This window comes from Acomys minous, assembly GCF_964271855.1.
Source record: "Acomys minous genome assembly, chromosome: 11".
Classification (NCBI taxonomy): Eukaryota; Metazoa; Chordata; class Mammalia; order Rodentia; family Muridae; genus Acomys; species Acomys minous.
This window is the reverse complement of record NC_140492.1, coordinates 75252106-75272119: the sequence shown is the minus strand read 5'-3', so window position 1 is coordinate 75272119 and position 20014 is coordinate 75252106. Positions and strand designations below refer to the sequence as shown.

Here is a 20014-nt window from a genome sequence, read left to right as displayed (position 1 = left end):
CATGGTGTGTGTGTGTACATACATCATGCATACACACAAAGAGAGGTCTCCCTTCTGAATGAGGGCACAGTAGATGGCCTGAGGTGTCACCCTTTGCACTTCTTCGGTTACTTGTAAGTTGAGACCAATGATATAATGACCCTGGGTGTGACTATTACAAACGTGCTGTGTCAATGCATTGCTTTCTGGCCATATTCTCCACCAAGAGGTGTTTGTGTACATCAAACATCAGTAAAACCTGTGCCAAACGACAAACACTACTGGATATCAAGGGCATTCAGTGACTTCAAAATAATAAAGAGTGACTTCATTACCTGAGTCTCATCTGTACATAGGTTTTCCAAATCCCCCTACAAAATACAGAAACATCAGTATTAAATACATTTAATGAACAGAACATTCTACTCAACAACTGCAGAATGCACATTCTGCTCAGCAACCTATGGAACTCCTTCCAAAATAGGTCATATTTTAGGACACTCAGGTTTTTTTTTTAAGATTTATTTATTTATTATTTATACTGTGTTCTGCCCACTTGTATGCCTACAGGCCAGAAGAGGGCACCAGATCTCATTATAGATGGTTGGGAGCCACCATGTGGTTGCTGGGAATTGAACTCAGGACCTTTGGAAGAACAGCCAGTGCTCTTAACCTCTGAGTCATCTCTCCAGCTCCAGGACACTCAGTCTTAATTAATATTGAACAAATTAAAATAATTTATCTGGTGACAATGGAATCAAATTAGAAATCAACAAGAAACTGTAATTTTAGTAGTTTGCAGTTGTAGGTAATATACAAACTCATGGAGACGAAACAATGAACTGTTAAGTGGTGAGTGTGCTATTGAAAAAATCAGGAGAAAAGATTTTATATTCCTAGGATTAGCTAAAGTGAAAACACAAAAGAACCTGTGAGAAACAAAAGTTTCTCATAGAAGAAAGTGTGTAGCTGAAAGTTCCTACTTTTGTGAAATTATAGAAATCTCACATAATTTAGTGATACACCTCAAAATATTAGAAAACTAAAAACAAACCTGACCCCCAAATCAGTAGCTGGTAGTAAATAATAACAGTCAGAGCATAAATTAATGAAATAGAAACAAAAAAAGTATGTAGCCAGGCATGGTAGTACATGACTGTAATTCCAGCACTCTGGGAGGCAGAAGCAGGTGGATCTCTGTGAGTTCGAAGCCAGCCTGGTCTACAAAGCAAATTCAGGACATCCAAGGCTATAAAGAGAAACCCTGTATATTGAAAAACCAATAAAATAAAGAAAAAAAATCAGTGAAATAGAAGAGTAATGACTGAAAAAAGTACTCAAAAAACTACAGAATCTAACCAATAAATGGGCTCATGAAGTGGACCTAACTATTGCTATAGGAAGCAAAGATATGCAGGTGTCTATGTAATTATGTGACTCAAATTCCTATGAGTCCTCATATTCACAGATATAGTATATCTAGGTCATATGGTAGTTCTATTTCTTTTTGGTTTGTTGTCCTGACATACGGTTTCATTTATGTGGCCTACAAGCTCTATTTTCTGTTTTCAACACCTTTGTCAAAGATCTGGTCACTGCATATAACCAAGTGGATTTATATATACGTCCTTTGTTCTAGTCCATTACTCTGCCTGTCTGTTTTTGTGTAAGTTTTTGTTACTATGGCTTTGTAGTGATACCTCCAGAATTGTTCCTTTTGCTGGGCCTACATAATGAAACCCTGTCTCCAAATAGTAACAGTAGTGAAACAAACAGACCTACTACATGATCCAGCTATACTGATCCTGGAATAGACTGTTAAGAAGCCACATTACTGCAGAGACCTGCATATCCTTACGTACTGTGGCACTGCCATAATCGCCAGTTTATAGAATCAGCCTGAATGTCTACCAACGTGAATGCATAAAGAACGTGTAATAGACATACTCTATAGAGTTTTATTCAGTCATAAAGATAAGCAAAATTGTGTTGTTTGCATTAAAATGAATAGAATGATAAAATGATTAATGATTTAAAAAATCATTGCATAAAACAATAGTTTTATGAGCTGAGTTGCCTCGTTACCAGGGAAGATGAAAGATAGATCATCTGTCACAGTTTGCACACATACCACCTTGCCACACCAGTTATACCATCTCTGAACAGAGTCTAGCACAGTAAGACTTTTTAAAAGTGAACACATGAAAAGTATATGTAAGAAAGTGTTGAGAAAGTGGCCTGCCATTCTTCAGGATGCTCAGAGCAAAAGCAAACTATATCCATCAGCGTCCATATCTACTACAGAGCTAGTTTCACTTTGCCTAAGACCTTTAACTCTTTAAAGCAGTGGTTCTCAACCTTTCTAGTGCTGCGTCTCTTTAGTGCAGTTTCTCATGTAGTGAACCCTAACCATAAGATTATTTTCAGCTACTTCATAACTGAATTTGACTATGTTTATGAATAATGTATCTGATATGTAGGATATATGATATGTGACCTCTGTGAAAGGGTCGTTTGACCCTCCCAAAGGTGCCACAACCCACAGGTTGAGGACTCCTACTTTAAAGAGCAGATACTAATCTAATGTTGGATATAATTCTGAAATCGCTACTTCCCTGCACTGGTAGTAGGTGTGTGTGTGTGTGTGTGTGTGTGTGTGTGTGTGTGTGTGTGTGTGTGTGTAGGACATGAGTTTGTGTATAATTATATATAAACATATATATATAGAGAGAGAAAGTACATGTTGTAAATGCATACTTCAAATGGATATTTCAAATGTTAAAGTACTTAAACCTGGTATTGGTGGTGGTATATTGAGACAGGGTCTCTCTATGTATCCCTGGCTGTCCTGGAACTCATTTTGTAGACCAGACTAGCCTTGGATTCACAGAGTTCCATCTGTCTCTACCTCTGAGTACTGGGATTAAAGATGTGGGCCATTATGTCTAGCCTAAACCTGGTAATTTTTTTATAGGATAAGAAGTAAACTTGGTCAAGGAGGAGTGGTTCAAGGTTTTATTAATGCCCTAGATCAGCTCTCCAATCCTGAACTGCTCTTTAAGGTAAGAAAATAGCTTTTGACACCAAAAATAAATGTGGACAGCATTTTTGTTACAGTCTGGCTTCTCTCTTGATTGTCTTCTTCCTCTGTTGTCACAGGACTGGATTACTGATACAAAAGATGAACTAAGAAGAAATCCCGTAAATAAAGAAAATATTGAGAAGCTGTATAAAAGGATGCACGGTGCCTTGGGCGACCTGCAGGCTCCAGGCTTGGGGCCCTTTAGAAGGAGGTTCATACAGGTATGGGTAGATACAGCTGCCTTGATGGCAGCAGCGGCACTCACATTTGACTACTTCCGGAACGCTGCCTGTTGTTGATAAACTTGCTTTAGGTCTGATTCTGTCTGTAAGATACAGTAAACAAACATTTCCATTCATTGGTGGCAACTGGGTCAGTAGGCAAAACCTTGAGGTCCTTCATGCTCAGATTGTAATATCTGAAGATTGTGTGAGGTTCAGAATTTTTTATTAGATTTATTTATTATGTATACAGTGTTCTGCCTACATGTACACCTGCAGGCCAGAAGAGGGCATCAGATCCCATTATAGATGGTTGTCAGCCACCATGTGGTTGCTGGGAATTGAACTCAGGACCTCTGGAAGAGCAGTCTGTGCTCTTAATCTCTAAGCCATCTCTCCAGCCTTTAATTTTTGGGATGACTTAGATATTAGATCAAAACAGTATTTCTATCTTATAGAAAGTGATATCTATTCTGAAGCATGTGGTTTAAGGCTCCAATTTGTATGCTCATATACAGTGTAGACTGAATGCCCAGAGTCAGAGGGATCATATGACTTAGCACTGCTTATAAAAAGCTGTATTTAAGACAAGTGTGGCAGGGAGAGATATTTCTTAGTTATCCTAGTGTTGGAAAGAGTCACAAAGTGAGGAACATATATCTTTATTTTTTAAAATGTTTACTTACATCTTTTGATCATATTTTCTCCTCCCTCAGTTCCTACAAGACTGTTCCCACCTTTCTACACACTGAACTTTATGACTTTATCTTCTTTTTCTCTCTCTTAAAAAACAAAATACAGGGGGCTGGAGAGATGGCTCAGTGGTTAAGAGCACCGCCTGCTCTTCCAAAGGACCCGGGTTCAATTCCCAGCACCTATATGGCAGCTCACAACTATCTGTAACTCCAAGATCTGACACCCTCACATCAATGCACATAAATTAAAATTTTAAAAAACACACGAAAACAAAAGTCACATTAGCAAAAAACAACAACAAAACCAATAAACAAAAATACCAAAATAAAACAAAGTCTACAGAAATGCCACTGAGTTTGTTTCATGTTGGCCATAGACTTCTGGGTGTGGGACCTACCCCAAAGTGTGGTTGGTATACCCAGTAGAACTATTGGAGAGCACTAATTCTTTTACAAGCAGATGTCAATTGCAAATGGTTTCTTGGCTAAGGGTGAGACGCTGTCTGGCTGTAGCCTGTGCAAGCTTTGTGGACGGTACTGCATAGGCTCTGTGAGTCCATGTGTGTGTCAGTTCTGTTGTGTCAGGAAGACACTGTTTCCTTAGAGTCATCTGTCACCTCTGGCTCTTACAACCTTTCTGCTTTCTCTTCCTTTTGCACACTGTCCAACTGAAGGTCTCTTTTAATTCCTGTGTTCTACAAAAAAGAAGCTTCTCTGATGTAGGTTGTGTGAGGGACACTTATTTATATATTAGGAGTATTTTATTGCTATATTCCTTTAGCAGAATAGTAGTGCGTTTTCCCCTAACCTGTGAGCTATCTAGTCTCATGGATTGGTTCTTAAATTCAGTGAAGAAGTGGTTAGTTACTCCCATAACATTTGTGCTTATGCTGTGCAGTATATCTTGCAGATCACTGTTGTGGGTCACAGGGTTTATAGCTGAGTGATATTAATGATTACCTTTCTCCTCTGGTAGTGTTCCCTTTTCACCACATCTTCATAAGATGAAATATCGAAATAATTTTAATTTGCATTTCTCTTATGGCTAAGAATGTTTCTCGGCCACTTGTGTTTCATCTTTTGAGAATTCTCTGCTTAGTTCTGTACCCTATTTTTAAAATCAGTTATTTCTTTATCAAATATAAACAATTCAAAAAGATCTGTTCCCGTTCTGTAGGTACTGACTTACTCTTGTCATGGTGTCCTTTGCTGGACAGAAGGTTTTAAGCTTCGTGAGGTCCCATTTATTAATTGTTGGTCTTAGTGCCTGGGCTGTTAGTGTCTTGTTCAGAAAATCTTCTCCTGGGCCAGTGAGTTCAAACCTATTCCCTGTTTTCCTTCTGTCAGATTCAGGGTATCTGGTCTTATGTTGAGGTCTTTGATCCACTTTGAGTTGAGTTTTCTGCAGGGTGATAGATATGAATCTATTTTCATGCTTCTACGTGCATCCATCTAGTTTGACCAGTACCTTTTGTTGATGACGTTTCCTTTTCTCCTATGTGTACTTTTAGCTTCTTTGTCAAAAATTAGATGTCCATAGTTATATGGACTTATGTCTGGGTGTTTGGCTCAGTTCCGTTGATCAGTGTGTCTGTAACAAAGCTGGGATGGTGACACCTCCAGCACTTCTTCTGTTATTCAGGAGTGTTTTAGATATCATGGGGTTTTTGCTTTTCCATGTGAAATTTAAATTTGTTTTTTCAATTTCTATGAAGAATTGTAGTGGAATTTTGTTGGAATTGGTTGAATCTATACACTGCTTTTGGTAGGATGACCACTTTCACTCTGTTATTCCTACTGATCGATGAGAATTGGCAATCTTTCCATCTTCTGATATCATCTTCAATTTTTTCAGTGTCTTAAAATTTATATTATACAAGTCTTTCACTTGCTTGGTAGAAGTTATCTCTCCCCCACCAAAATAATAATTCTTGACTCTACTGTGAAAAGTACTGTTTTCTTGATTCCTTCCTCAGTCCATTTTTCAATTGTATATAGGAAAGCTACTGACTTTTGTGTTAACTCTCTGTCCTGATACTTTGCTGAAAGTGTTTATCAACTGTACAAGTTTTGTGGTGGAATTTGAATGATCTTTTATGTATAAAATCATAGCATCTACAAATAAAGAAATTTAGACTTGTGACTTTTTTCTTTGTTATCAGTTCATCTGCTTCACTGGTGTTATTGCTCCCCTTATGGGCTGAGTGACCTCCCAGGGGTCATCTAAGACCATCAACAAACACAGATATTTACATTATGGTTCATTAACTGTAACCAAATTATGGTTATGAAGTAGCAATGAAATAGTCTTATGATTGTGGGTCACCACAGCATGAGGAACTGTATTAAAGGTTCGCAGCATTAGGAAGGTTGAGAGCCACTGCGCTAAGACGTCAGGTACCATATTAAATAGTTATGGAGCAAATGGACAACCTTGTCTTGTTCCTCATATTAGTGGAAACTCTTTGAGTTTCTCTCCATTTAGATTGATGTTAGTTATTGGCTTACTGTATATTGCCTTTATTATGTTTACCATATAAATAATCAGGTCTGCACAAATTCGAGGTTAGCCTGAACTGCATGAGACTCTCAGAACAAAAATGATGGTCTGCTAAATCTTGACCGTCTGCAGTTTTGCTTTATTTTTATTTGATATCAAGATTTTCATTCAACTAAATATTTTTTAAAAAGAGGTAATATATTCCAAGGTACAGTACTTCTAATAATTGCTTTTAGAATTATCAATTATATAATATTTGTACCGGTTTATGATTTAGAGCAATGTCTCAACAGACCCTCACTGACACCAGTATCATTTTTCACTCTTTACCTTACTGAAAGAATTATGAACTATTTGCTTTTATTTTGTTTTAAACTTTGTTGCTAATATTCATGTCATTCTTTCTACATCCAGTGAAGCAGGACTGGAGCTAGACAGAGTGTACGAAGAGGCCAGATGATGCTGCCATGGTTTTGGTTTTGTTTTCATAGTTCTGCTTATTTGTGGGGACAAGGACTCAGTATGTAGACCAAGCTATCCTTGAACTCACAGAGTGACCTGCCTCTGCCTCCAGAGAGTGCCGGGACTACAGGCCTGCGCCATGTGCTCAGCTCTTTCCTGTGGTTTTGAAGCTCTGCTTAAGAGTCATTCTAATAATGACCTGCCTAAAGGAAGACAAGACATAGACAAAAGGGACATTCGCGATGTTTTGGAGTGTTGAAATATTCATTAGCTTAGAGCTTTTCTAATGTGCAAAGGAAACATTGATCTTTATAGTAAACTTTTATTTTTCAGGCCTTTGGGAAAGAATTTGACAAAAGCTTTGGGATTGGTGGCTCTAAGTTGCCTACAATGAAGCTCAGGGACTTTCAGAATATCACTGAGTCACTGTTTGAAAGGATGAAAAAAGACTCAAAGCCGCCCGGGAACCTGAAAGAGTACTCTCCCTGGATGAGTGTGTTCAAAGTGCAGTTCCCAGAGCTGGAGATTCCTGGTGAGGCGGCATGCAACAGTGACAAGAACACCTCTTAAGGAGAATACTGTGGCAGCTAGGAATTGTGCTTTCTAAGTAATGACAATGGGGTCTTGACTGTGTGTGTTTGTGTGTGTGTGTGTGTACAGGAGTGCACATACTATGTAAAATATTCATGTGCAGTGTGTATTTGTGTTTGTATGTCCAGGAGTACATATATTATGTAAAATATTCATGTGGAGTGTGTGTATGTGCATGTGTGGGTGTGTGTGTACAAGAGTGCATATATTATGTAAAATATTCATGTGGATGTCAGAGAACAACCCCAAGTATTCATCTTTGCTTTCCACCTGGCTTGAGAGACAGGACCCTTTTTTCCCTGCTTCAAACCCCAGCCTGCGGCCCTGTGGGCACCGGTGCATTCTGCTGTCTCTCCTTCCCGCTGCTGGGAGCACTGGTGAGGCCTGCGGCCCGTGGGGGAGCTGAGCTGCCACGCCTGGCTTTCGCACGAGCACTGGCAGCTGAAGTTATGCTTGTGCTGGAAGCACTTTCACCCATGTGCCCTCTCCCCAGCCCACCTGGTTAGGTTTTGTTATGAGGGGTTGTTTGTGTGTTTTTAATATTTATTTATTTTTGGTTGTGTGTCTGTGGGGATAGATGTATGCGAATGCAAGTGACCACAGACAAGAAGAGAGTGTTTTACCCCCTGGAGCTGGAATCATCGATGGTCGTGAGCCACCTGTTCTGGGCTCTGGGAGGCGAACTCAGGTTCTCCAGAAGAACTGCAAATGTTCTGAGTGCTGAGACCTCTCTCCGTGCCTCACTCCAACCATACTTATTATTACCTAGAATTACTATGAATTAGTACAGTGTACTGTATTTTTTTTTATACAGCAAATATTCAGATTAACTCCAAATCATTGACTCCTACTTTGCTTCTGAGTAACTTTTCCTTACAAATAAAATTCAAGTATAGAGAGGTCACTTCCTGCAGCTGGTCCCTTCCAAAGAGAACAGCCATAGGAGAAGAGACTGACGCTGAGGGTGGACGCATGCAGCAAAGTGTCAGAAGAGATTCCTTCCAAGTCTGTGTTCCCCAGCCTACAGTTTTCCCAAGAAAGGAATGAATCTGGTGACTGATTTTCCCCTTTTAACAAAATAAAAGAAAACTTTTTGGAGATAAAGTTATACTCATCAGTTTCAGGAAAATAAGGCTGTTTCCTTTTTCTTGTTTTTCTTTTTTGCACAGGGTTTTACTCTGTAGACCAGGCTGACCTGGCACACACAGAGACCTCACCTCTGTGTCCTGGGTGCTGGGGTTAAAGGCGTGCACCACCACACCTGCCTATGGCTGATTTCTATAAATGAAAACCTTGAATTAATTTTAAAAATTTTTACATAAACATTTTATTAGATCAACATATGTTTTAAACATGGAGGTTTTATGACAGACGGTTTCTAAGCGAGGTTCTATGTTTCAGGCCAGTACGACGGCAAGAGCAAACCGTTGCCTGAGTATCATGTGCGGGTCTCTGGATTTGATGAGCGGGTAGGTGTTTTCATCCTTGTCTCTGTGATATTTGATATACTGCTCAACGTCACACTAGCGTGTTATTCCCAAATTATATTGATCAAATTCCTAAATGTAATGTTTCAGTGTCAGTTGTATTTGAGAACATTGCAAGGTAAGCACCAAATGGTCAACCCCAAAAACATACATACAAGGAACATTATTTGGAGTTAATATGTTTTTATTAGGAACATATATATGTATGTATGTATATATGCATGCAATAACAATTGATGAAATCAGAGGCCATGAATTTGAAGGGGAATGGGGTGGGACATATGGGAGGGTTTCAAAGGAGAAAGGGAAAGAAAAAAATGTTATAATTAAATTATAATGTCAAATATAAAAAAATAGTAAATTGGGTGTAAGTGATATGTGTTCATTGCAGATTATATGTAGAATTAACCTTTTAAAGTCACGTATTGAGAAGGATAGCCACAGTTATAGGCAATATCAGTAACTAGGAATATTGAGTATGCATGGGCACAGGACTCAAGCCTGAAGCCCGCAGCCCGCAGCCCGCCCTGTGCACCACCTTTTCTGAGGTCTTTCCATGACGAGGTCACCCACCCTGATCATGCTGTGGTGAGCTACTCTGAAACCGCCCTTTTCCCGTTTCTGCTGCAGTAGTGCACCCTACAGCCCTGCTACTCAGAAGGTAGAAGGACACTTGAGCCCAGGCTTAGGAGCATGAGCTGGGCAACATAACAAGACTCTTTTTAGAATCGCAATAACAAATCTCTTAATGTTTAAAGGTAAAAGTAATGCTCTCCTTGAGGAAACCAAAGCGCATTGTTATTCGAGGCCATGATGAAAAGGAGTACCCCTTCCTGGTAAAAGGCGGTGAGGACCTCCGTCAGGACCAGCGCATTGAGCAGCTCTTTGAGGTCATGAATGCCATCCTCTCTCAGGATGCTGCCTGCAGTCAGAGAAACATGCAGTTGAGGACTTACCGTGTTGTGCCCATGACCTCCAGGTATGGCTGGAGTGAACCTATTTATGTGGGGAGGGAGTGTATGTCCTACCCTGGAGTGGGGTTTGTGGGTACTTGAAGCATCCCATGAATGGAAGTCAGCTAGAATTACACAGGGAAGGTGGTGAGGAAACAGACTGGATGGGAGGAAATGTTGTTTTGCCCTGATTCCTCAGAACATCTTTTCTAATGAAAAGGAGCAATTGGGGTGTTTTTTTTACCTATTTGTAAATATTTTATTTTATTTTTCAGATTAGGACTAATTGAATGGATTGAAAATACTATGACCTTGAGGGACCTTCTTTTGAGTAATATGTCACAAGAGGAGAAAGTGGCTTATAACAGGTAGTGTCTCCCATGTCACCTTGGGTGACCTGAAAATGCAGAGACCAGCCTGCACTGGGGTTAGACACATGCAAGTTTGGGGTTTAGGGGGGAAGGGCTGGGGGAGTTGTATTGTGTTTTGTTTTTGAGAAGGAATTTACTGTGTAGTCCATGTTGGCATTGGATTCGTGGTCCTGAGTGCCAGGATTGGGATCACAGATGCATACCACCAACCTGTCCCTCCACTTGGAACTGTTTGTGTTGACTTCTGAAAGCTGATTAGGAAAACATTCAGCACAAACTGAAATGTGGCCCAAGTGTGCACACACCACAGTGCACCCCTTGCACAGGTGAAACGTGACCCAAGTGTGCACACACCACAGTGCACCCACCTGCACAGGTGAAATGTGACCGAGTGTGCACACACCACAGTGCACCCACCTGCACAGGTGAAATGTGACCGAGTGTGCACACACCACAGTGCACCCACCTGCACAGGTGCTGACCCTTGTGTGAAATGTCACTTAAGGCTTTTCAAATTCAGGATGAGCATTGCTGACATAAGAAAATACTTCATCTTACCTAAAATGGGTTTTATATGTATTCTGGAAATGATAAAGAATATCTGTAACTAGTCTAAAAAGAAAGAAAAACAAATGCTCTGTTAATGAGTTGCAGCAGGTTTGACTTAGGTCAGATGAAGCCTACCAGCGCTGATACCACTGCTGTCAGGCTGCCCTTCACGGTGACATGCTTGGGCTGCAGGTCTCTGTGTTTAGTTTAGCATCTTATTTTCTCTGTATGAAGAGGAAAATATTTTGTGCCTGACCTTACTGTGCCTGAGTTTTTGCAAAGGTAGTTGCTTGAATTTATCTTGGAGTCATTAAGAAAGAATAATGACATATTAAAAGTTATATTTATTCTTCACTGTTTTTCAATAACTTTTCAATGTTCTTTGCCATGCGAGATACTTTCTTAACTCTAATTCCCTTTTTCCTACTTGCTAGTACTCCCAAAGCACCAATTCATGAATATAAGGACTGGCTGAGAAAAGTGTCAGGGGAAAGTGGTGCTGGAACCTATATGCTAATGTATAAGTAAGTTTGATTCTTACTACCTTTTCTCATTCTTCTAAAAGTGCATACTTAAGATTCTTGAACATTTTGCATCAAGTGAGTTAGGGATGTGGTTAGAGCACTGGCTTAGCTTGTGTGGGACCCTGGCATCTGTCACCAGCGCTGTTAGGGGAAGAAAGAAAGGACAGAATAAATTTTGCTGCAGATATCATCAAAATGTAGTTATTTGATAAAAATGTTATTTTTTCTTTTGGGACAGAGTTTGGTTTTTTGAGACAAGGTCTTACTATGTATCACTGGCTGTCCTAGAACTCACAGAGATCCACCTACCTTTTCCTCCCAAGTGTTTGGGCTTAAAGGTGTGTACCACCATGCATAGCTGATATTATTTTTAAGAAGTTTGTTCTAATTAAATGCTTTTCTTAAATCACAGAAGAGCTAACCGTACAGAAACAGTTGTGGCTTTTAGAAGAAGGGAAAATAATGTGCCTGCTGATCTCTTAAAGTAAGTGTGTTTGTGACTTCACAAACCTAGTGGCATAGCAGAGACTATATGTGGCTTCTCTCTCTCCTAGGCGGGCCTTTGTAAAGATGAGCACCAGCCCTGAGGCCTTCCTGGCACTACGTTCCCACTTTGCCAGCTCTCACGCACTGCTGTGTATCAGCCACTGGCTCCTCGGTATTGGAGACAGACACCTGAGCAATTTCATGGTGGCCATGGAGACAGGCAGCGTGATTGGAATTGATTTCGGACATGCGTTTGGGTCAGCTACTCAGGTGTGTTATCCTTACGTCTCACTCCTGACTTAGAGTTGGAATATGTTATTAGTGAGGGTTCCCTAAAGGAACAGAGCTATAGAATGAGTCTATACATGGGATTTATTAGAGTGGCTTTAGGCTCTGGTTCAGCTAGTCTAACAATGGATGTCTTCTGATAGAAAGGGCCAGAATCCAGTAGTTGTTCAGTCCAGGAGACTGAATGTCTCTGCAGTCCTGGTCAGGTGCTAGAGTCCTGGAAAATTCCTAGAGAGCTGCGTGTCTTCAGTCTGTGTTGGAATCCCAGAGATAGGACTGCCTCAGCAGCAGGATAGACATACTTCCTGCTGAGACCTAGGGCAAATGAGCAGAAAGCAAAAGTTCTCTTCTTTCATGCCCTTTATATAGGCTGTCACCAGGGGTGGCCCAGATTTCATATGAGAATCTTCCCACCTCAAAGTCCCTCACAGGTGCACCCACAAGTTGGGCTTTTAGATGATTCTAGAGGTAGTCAAATTGACAACCAAGAAAGGCTATCACATCACATCATGTGACTTTGCAAAACCTCCAGAAATTAAAGGAAAAATGATGGGTCAAGTTGATTTTGGCATGGTCCTGAAACCTGGCACTTTTTGAAGAAACAAATAATCTTGCCCTCATTTTAGGCTTGTACATGACATTTAAGATGGGAAGCAGAGACATATAATCAGAGCCAAGAAGAGAAAGAACATATTACAATGTTATGAAAACCTAGAGTGTCTTACACAAAATGAAATTTGCTTTTCTGCTGTTAACCTATTCATGTTTTCTGTTGTGCTTCTGAGTTTCCCAGGGCTCTGGGTTCCTCCATACAAGTTTATGCTTTGAGAAGATAATGCAAGCTGAATTCACTGCTCTTGGGTACAGGAATTCATATCTTAAGAATTTAAGCCGGGTAGTGGTGGCGCACGCCTTTAATCCCAGCACTCAGGAGGCAGAGACAGACAGACCTTTGTAAATTCAAGGCCAGCCTGGTCTACAAAGCGAATCCAGGACATCCAGGGATACACAGAGAAACTCTGTCTCAAAGGGAAAAAAAAAAAGAGAATTTAAGATTTTAAGAAAGCTGGAGTTTTGCAGGCATGGTGGCTTATGCCTGTAATCCCTGCACAAGGGAGGCTGAGGCAGGAAAATTATTGCAAATGCAAGGCAAGCATGGACTTTAGTGTGAGACCCTGGCTTAAAAACAGGACCGGTGAGATGGCTCAGTGAGTAATAGTGCATGCCAGCAAATCTGATGACCTGAGTCAGTGCCCAGAACTTACATCAGGGTAGAAGGAGAGAACCAGCCCCTGCTGGTACAGAACGAACATACATACATACATACATACATACATACATACATACATACATGATGCACTTTGTAGCCTCACTGAAAGGAAATAATACCTTTAAAGGGATACTTTATTTGCATTTGTGCGTGTTATTTTGAGAGTTTAATTCTTGCATGTCTTAGTTAAGGTTTCTGTTGCTATGATGATACACCATAAAGGGGGTAAAGGGTTTATTTGGCTTATACTTCCACGCCGTAGTCCCATCACTGAAGCCAGGTAGGAAACTGAGGCAGGAGCTGATACAAAAGCCATGGAGGGTGCTACTTAGTGGCTTGCTTTGTGTGGCTTGCTGAGCCTGTTTTCTTATAGAATCCAGTACCAACAGCATAGGAATAGCACTGCCCACAATGGGCTGGTCCCTCCCCCCCATCAATCTCTAATTAATAAAATGCCCTTTAGGCTTGCTCACAGTCCTATCTTATGGAGGCATTTTCTTAATTGGCCTTCCCTTCTCTCAGATGATAGTAGCTTTTGTCAAGTTGACATCACTTGGTACATTAAGCCCCCATCTTTCCTTTCTAATTTGCCCCTAAGATCTCACATTTAAAGCATAAATAGCTTTATAAGACCCACAGCCTTTAAAAACTCAAACACATTAAAATTCAGTCCATTTAAAATATTCAGTCTCTTTAAACATCCAAAATCCTTTTAAAAGTTCAAAATACCTCAGTTGTGGGCTCCTGTAAAATCCAAAATTAAGTTAAATACTTTCTTACTTCAAGAGAGAAGACGCAGTGCATAGTAATGATCAGATCAAAGCAAAGCCAAACTCCCAGCAGTGTAACTAATATACTGTCCAGTGTCTGGGATCCACTCGCCGTCTTCTGGGCTCCTCCGGTGGACATAGATCCCTTCTGCAGCGGTGCTCTCTACAGCACACGGAGCTTGTCTTCTAAGCTCCAGCTGTTCTTGGTGGTCATCCCATAGTACTGGTACCCCCAAAATGCCGGGGTCTCCTGGGCTTCCTTCAGGGACTTCAACCCATCTCCACAAGCCAAGACTCAGCTGCTCTCCATGACCACCTCATATGACCATTCCACACCTTCAAAACATTACCACCTGGGTAACTCGTGCACTACAAAGTTCGGCTGCCAATACTTTGGCTGCCCCCGGGAACACATATTCTGTGTGCTGACTCTCAAGAAACGTTTCCCAGAAGGCTTCGCCTCAGTGATGCTGGTCTCTTCATCACACCTGACTCTTCAGCTCCGGCTGAGCAGTGCTGTAGCCCAAGAATGGCTGCACAAGCCACCCAGACTCTGGTCTCATCAGATGTGGATGGTTTATTGAGTGAACGCACACCCAAGACAAGGCTGATTGCAGTCAGGGCCCCAGAAAGGAGCCTAACTGTAATGTCGGTCTGTTTCTAAGGCAGGCCTTTTGTAAGATGAACCGTAACTAGGTAGCAAACAGGTAACCAGGTGGGAAGCAAGGGGAAGACAGCATTACATCACTTTGGCTACCTAAGCACAAGAAAAGTCAGTTTTGTTCCAAGTATATTGTATGCAAGTAGCAAGATAAAGCACTTTAAGATGATTGGCTACAATATAGGCTTGGGGACTTTCCAGTTCCCCACCGTTCCGGGAGAAAGGACCATAGCAGGGTATTGTGGTTTTGTTTAAGTAGAACATAAATCATTAATCCAAGCAGAACGTTCAACAAGGATTGAACTGTAAGTAAAAATCTATTCAGGCTTCCAGGCAGGCGGAGCCTGAGAACAGGAACTTAATTTCACATTATGATCAAAATGGAGGTTTAAAAAACAAAATGGCTTTTGTTATGCTAACTATGAAAGCAGGCATTAACAGAAGAGCTAGTGTTTTAAGGAGGTTATAACACCAGCATCAGTTGTCCCAGTAAAACCAAGGTTTCACTTGAGTGATTTGGGCCTCTTGTCAATCACAGCTGATTCTTTAGCTCCTGCTAACCAGAACCCCAGATTCTTAACCCAGATGGGATGGTAGAGACTTTACCAGCCAGGCCTCTGTCTTTTTACTGCTCTCAGCATTCTTATTGTTCAGGCTTCTGCAGACCAGCCCACTGAGCTCTTAACGCTCACTGGCTTTTTCAGACCAGACTTCCCGACTTCTTCCACAATCCACATGGTCAGGTCTATCACAGCAATACCACAGCCAGTGTGCTGGTACCAACTTCTGTCCTAGTTAGGTTTACTACTGCTGTGATGAAACACCATGGCCAAAAAGAGTTGGAAAGGAAAGAGTTTGTTTGGCTTACACATAGTAGTCTGTCATTGGAGGAAGTCAGGGAGGAACCTGGAGGCAGGAGCTGATTCAGAAGCCATGGAGGGTGCTGCTCACTGGCTTGCTCCCCATGGCTTGCTCAGCCTGCTTGCTTTTTTTTTTTTCCCTTTAACCTACTTTCTTATAGAACCCAGGACCACCAGCCCAGGGATGGCATCACCCACAATGCACGGGGCCTCCCCCATCACTCACTAACAAGATGCCCTCCAGCTGGATCTTACGGTGGTGTTTTCTCAATTGAGGTTTCCTCCTTTGAGATAAGTCTAGCATGTGTCAAGTTGACATAAAACTGTCTAGCACCTTGTATTTATTTAACTATACTTCTTTTTTTCTTGTTTAGTTTCTTCCAGTCCCTGAGTTGATGCCTTTTCGTCTAACCCGCCAGTTTGTCAGTCTCATGTTGCCAATGAAAGAAACTGGTCTTGTGTGCACAGTCATGGTGCATGCATTGCGGGCTTTTCGCTCATGTGCAGATCTCCTCACTGACACCATGGAGGTTTTTGTGAAGGACCCCTCCTTTGATTGGAAGGTACATTTTGTTTTTTTTGTTTTTTAATAGACACATTCATGTCTCTCCTTTGTATGGTGAAAATGCATCAAGTTGTTTTTACTGAAATATTTACATTATTTTGTACTACATTTCTCAAAACAAACCTTAAAATCAGACAAAAAGCAATACACTTATTTGGAGAAAACTTACTATGTTTAGTTTGATCCTAACTGAAGGTGGCAATATGGATCCATTGGTAACAGTAAGTCTGAGTTCTCTCTTTACACACAGCCTGTTGTTGTTGTTGTTGTTGTTGTTGTTGTTGTTGAGGTTAAGGTTGTTATAAATGGGTCTTTCTCTGTAGTCTGGACTAACCTAGAACTCAACATGTAGCCTAGGATGTCCTGGCACTCAAGGGAATCTTGTTTCAACCTCTTGATTTCTGGAATTACAACTATCCTCCTCCCAAGGTACAGCTTTTTATAAGAACGTTTAGTTTTCATCACCAGATGCATGAAGTGTCCACAGAGGCCAGAAGAGGAAGCATCTGGAGCTGGATTGACAGTTGTAAACAGCCACGTGGTTTCCGTAATAACAAGTGCTCTTAAGCCTTGAACCAACTCTCCAGCCCAACAACTTTTGATTTAGAAATCATTCCATGTGAATTCTTCCTTAATCCTCAGAGCAGATTGTAGGCTCCAATTTTTCCAAACCTCCTTTATTTGGGGTTCTTTAAATACTAATACTTCCCTTCCAACCCACCTACCATAGACAGGAGAGACAGGAGATTTAGGGGAACAGGAGAAGTAGACCTTGTGGAATTCAGTTCCTGGGAGCCATTCCCCTGTCGTAGTCGGCAGGATTTCAGACCAGCAATTCCACCAGAGTTGCTGCTAGAACCTGGAACAGCAGCCAAAAGCTAGGACCTAGAAGCCTTCGCTGGAGCAGTCCTCTCCATACAAACAATACCAAGACCCGAAAAGCCCAACCTCCTGTTTTGGGCTCATATACATATCCCCTCAGAGTCTGTACTAGGATGTTTTTCAGCTGGCAAAAGCCAGGCCCTCCCGTGAAGTGGTTCGACTTCTAAGTGGATAAACATCACCTTTTCTCTCACAAGTCTGTTCCCCATCCTGTACATGGGATCAAAACAAGAACGTTTATATCCACTACAGCACATAGTGCTGTTTGGATCAAAGGTTATCCAGGATGTGACCCCCACAGCATTAAGCCTAGTGGAACTGACCCTTTTATATGGAGATTCCTTCTCATCTCTGCATCCCATGGTGATGGTGATATCTGCCACATCAGGATCTGTCCAGAAAGCTATAAACTGTCCCACGTATAGATCTTTGTCTTAGGATCATTATTTGGTTAAATGTTTTTTAATGTAATTGTATATGCTATGATAATAAATAGAAAAAAGAAACTGTTCTTTCCTTTTAGGGTTTTGAGCAGAAAATGCTGAAAAAAGGAGGATCGTGGATTCAAGAAGTAAATGTAACTGAAAAGAATTGGTATCCTCAGCATAAAATACGCTACGCTAAGAGGAAATTATCAGGGGCCAATCCAGCAGTTATAACCTGGTAAGACTTGTTAAAGACCAGCTTTGACACCACAGAGTGCACTGAGGCAGGGTGCAGAGTCAGAGACAGAGGCTCTGCTCTTTGAACTCTTTGGGAGCCCACTGGTAAGAAGGAAAAAGACAAGGGGGGAAGAATAACACACACACACACACACACACACACACACACACACACACACACACACACACACACACACACACGGGCACAAGAGTTAATCAGCAGCAGTCCACATCACATCAGCCAGTCAATACCTATCCCACACTTGGGATCAAAACAAAAACGTTTATATATCCACATCAGCAAGTCACATCAACCGGTGCTAGTTTGGGCTGCTGTTCTTGTTCCCTAATCTCAAAAGCTCCCCAGCTCAACCATTAACGATTGTGCCTTTCTGAACTTTAAATTGTTGCTCAAGATTTTTTTACATCAGAGCCACTGACAAAAACATCTTAACCTAACTTCCTAAAACTATTTAAATCAAATCAGTAATTCTGTAAAATTATTAATTCCTCTAAATAATATTATTTATGAAAGTTCATCTTCATATTTATCTGCAAGAAAGTTGCCCAAATGAGTGAGCTGGGCTGTCACACAGGAAATAATCACACCAGACTATAAGCAGTGAGGCTCTCCCCACACCCAATCACACTGTGCCAGATACCTGGGGAATGTAACAGTGACAAACCTGCGAAGACGCAGCAGCAGCAAGAAGCAGTCCAGAGATGAAGCCCGGGGCTGTGCCTCTCCGAGGTACATTCACTGCCCCTGAGCAAAAAGGCTGGCCGCCTCCAGGAAGGGCGGGCCGCCTCCAGGAAGGGCGGGCCGTCTCCAGGAAGGGCGGGCCGTCTCCAGGAAGGTCGCTCTCCCACTACTGATCCTCCTGCATGGCTCTGGCAAAGACTGTTGATTGTGAACCCAGAATCAGTGCATGTTCACAAATGCTAAGCACTTCAGACACGTGTGAGTAGCATGACAGTCTTCACTGTGCAGATGGGGAAAGGGAGTCTTAGGGAGGCTGACCACCTCAAACCCACATCTGTAAGGACTGTAGCTCACATCTGTTTGTGTGTTGTGCCTCTGTACAGCCAGCACCAATAGCAGAACCAAGATTGCACATATGAAGGGGCTTGGAAATTATATTTGGCTTTGTGGTTTTTATGGCACTTGACCCATTTGGTCCTGAAGAACACAATGTGGGCTTCTCAGACAGTAACCTGCTTTAGTTTTGCTTTAAATCAAGTCAGTTACAAAGCACATCTTCCTTACTACTTAGAACTGAAGTGTCAGTTTCTTACTTCCTAGGAATAATAACCTATATGTTTCTATTTGCTTTACATTTCAATTAAAAAAACATTCGTGTCTGTATTTTCATACTTGTTCCATACTTTTTCCAGTGATGAGCTGTGCCTAGGCCACGAAATGGAACCTGCCTATGGGAGTTACACAGCCGTTGCTCGAGGAAACAAAGACCACAACATTCGTGCCCTAGCGCCAGAGAGTGGCCTTTCAGAAGAGACTCAAGTGAAGTGCTTGGTGGACCAGGCAACAGACCCCAACATCCTGGGCAGGACTTGGGAAGGGTGGGAGCCTTGGATGTAAAGTCTATGGTGTCACCAGCTACAAAGCAGTCTGTCTCTGAGGGAGTCTCCTAGACCTTCACTGACAATAGGCTTTTACTAAAGCACTAAAGAAAAGAAATCTACTTTGTAGTACAGGTGAAAGGCACAGTGGGTAAAGGCACTTGCTGCCAACACTAGTGGACTAACTAAGTTCAGTCCCTAGGACCCATATTGTGGGAACAGAGAAACAAGTCCTGCAAGTTGTCCTTTGACCTCCACACATGTGCCACATTGTACATTCACCCGTACATACATGCATGCACAAATTTAAAAATAAAAAGTATAAATATTTCTTCCTTTTTTCAGAGAACCAACTCTTCATTGATTTCTTTGTGTTTTTTTTTTTCTTTCATTTCTGCTCTAATCTTGGGTGCTGAGTGTTTGTGCACCATGGTGCTTGTTTAGAAGTCAGGGGGGAAACTTTTGTGAATCTTTTCTCTCTTTCCAGTATGTAGGTCCCAGAGATCAAACTCAGAGCATCAGGCTCAATAGAAGCCTTACCCTGTTGGGACATCACTCCACCCCATCTCTGAGTG

General features: G+C 41.5%; 1 protein-coding gene across 2 annotated transcripts in view; it reads left to right on the top strand.

Moving 5' to 3' along the window:
- The window catches only part of PRKDC (protein kinase, DNA-activated, catalytic subunit), a 180032-nt gene extending 160244 nt beyond the window's left edge, over nucleotides 1-19788 (top strand). For both annotated transcript variants that reach the window (XM_084802475.1, XM_084802476.1), the window contains 12 exons: nucleotides 2954-3041; nucleotides 3139-3282; nucleotides 7273-7471; nucleotides 8932-8999; nucleotides 9776-9996; nucleotides 10246-10338; nucleotides 11325-11414; nucleotides 11827-11898; nucleotides 11969-12170; nucleotides 16124-16312; nucleotides 17720-17859; nucleotides 19254-19788. In XM_084802475.1, coding sequence (XP_084658601.1) covers nucleotides 2954-3041; nucleotides 3139-3282; nucleotides 7273-7471; nucleotides 8932-8999; nucleotides 9776-9996; nucleotides 10246-10338; nucleotides 11325-11414; nucleotides 11827-11898; nucleotides 11969-12170; nucleotides 16124-16312; nucleotides 17720-17859; nucleotides 19254-19458 — 1711 coding nt within the window. In that variant the 3' untranslated portion in view covers nucleotides 19459-19788. The remainder of the gene's footprint in view (nucleotides 1-2953; nucleotides 3042-3138; nucleotides 3283-7272; nucleotides 7472-8931; nucleotides 9000-9775; nucleotides 9997-10245; nucleotides 10339-11324; nucleotides 11415-11826; nucleotides 11899-11968; nucleotides 12171-16123; nucleotides 16313-17719; nucleotides 17860-19253) is intronic.
- Nucleotides 19789-20014: the final 226 nt, after the last annotated feature.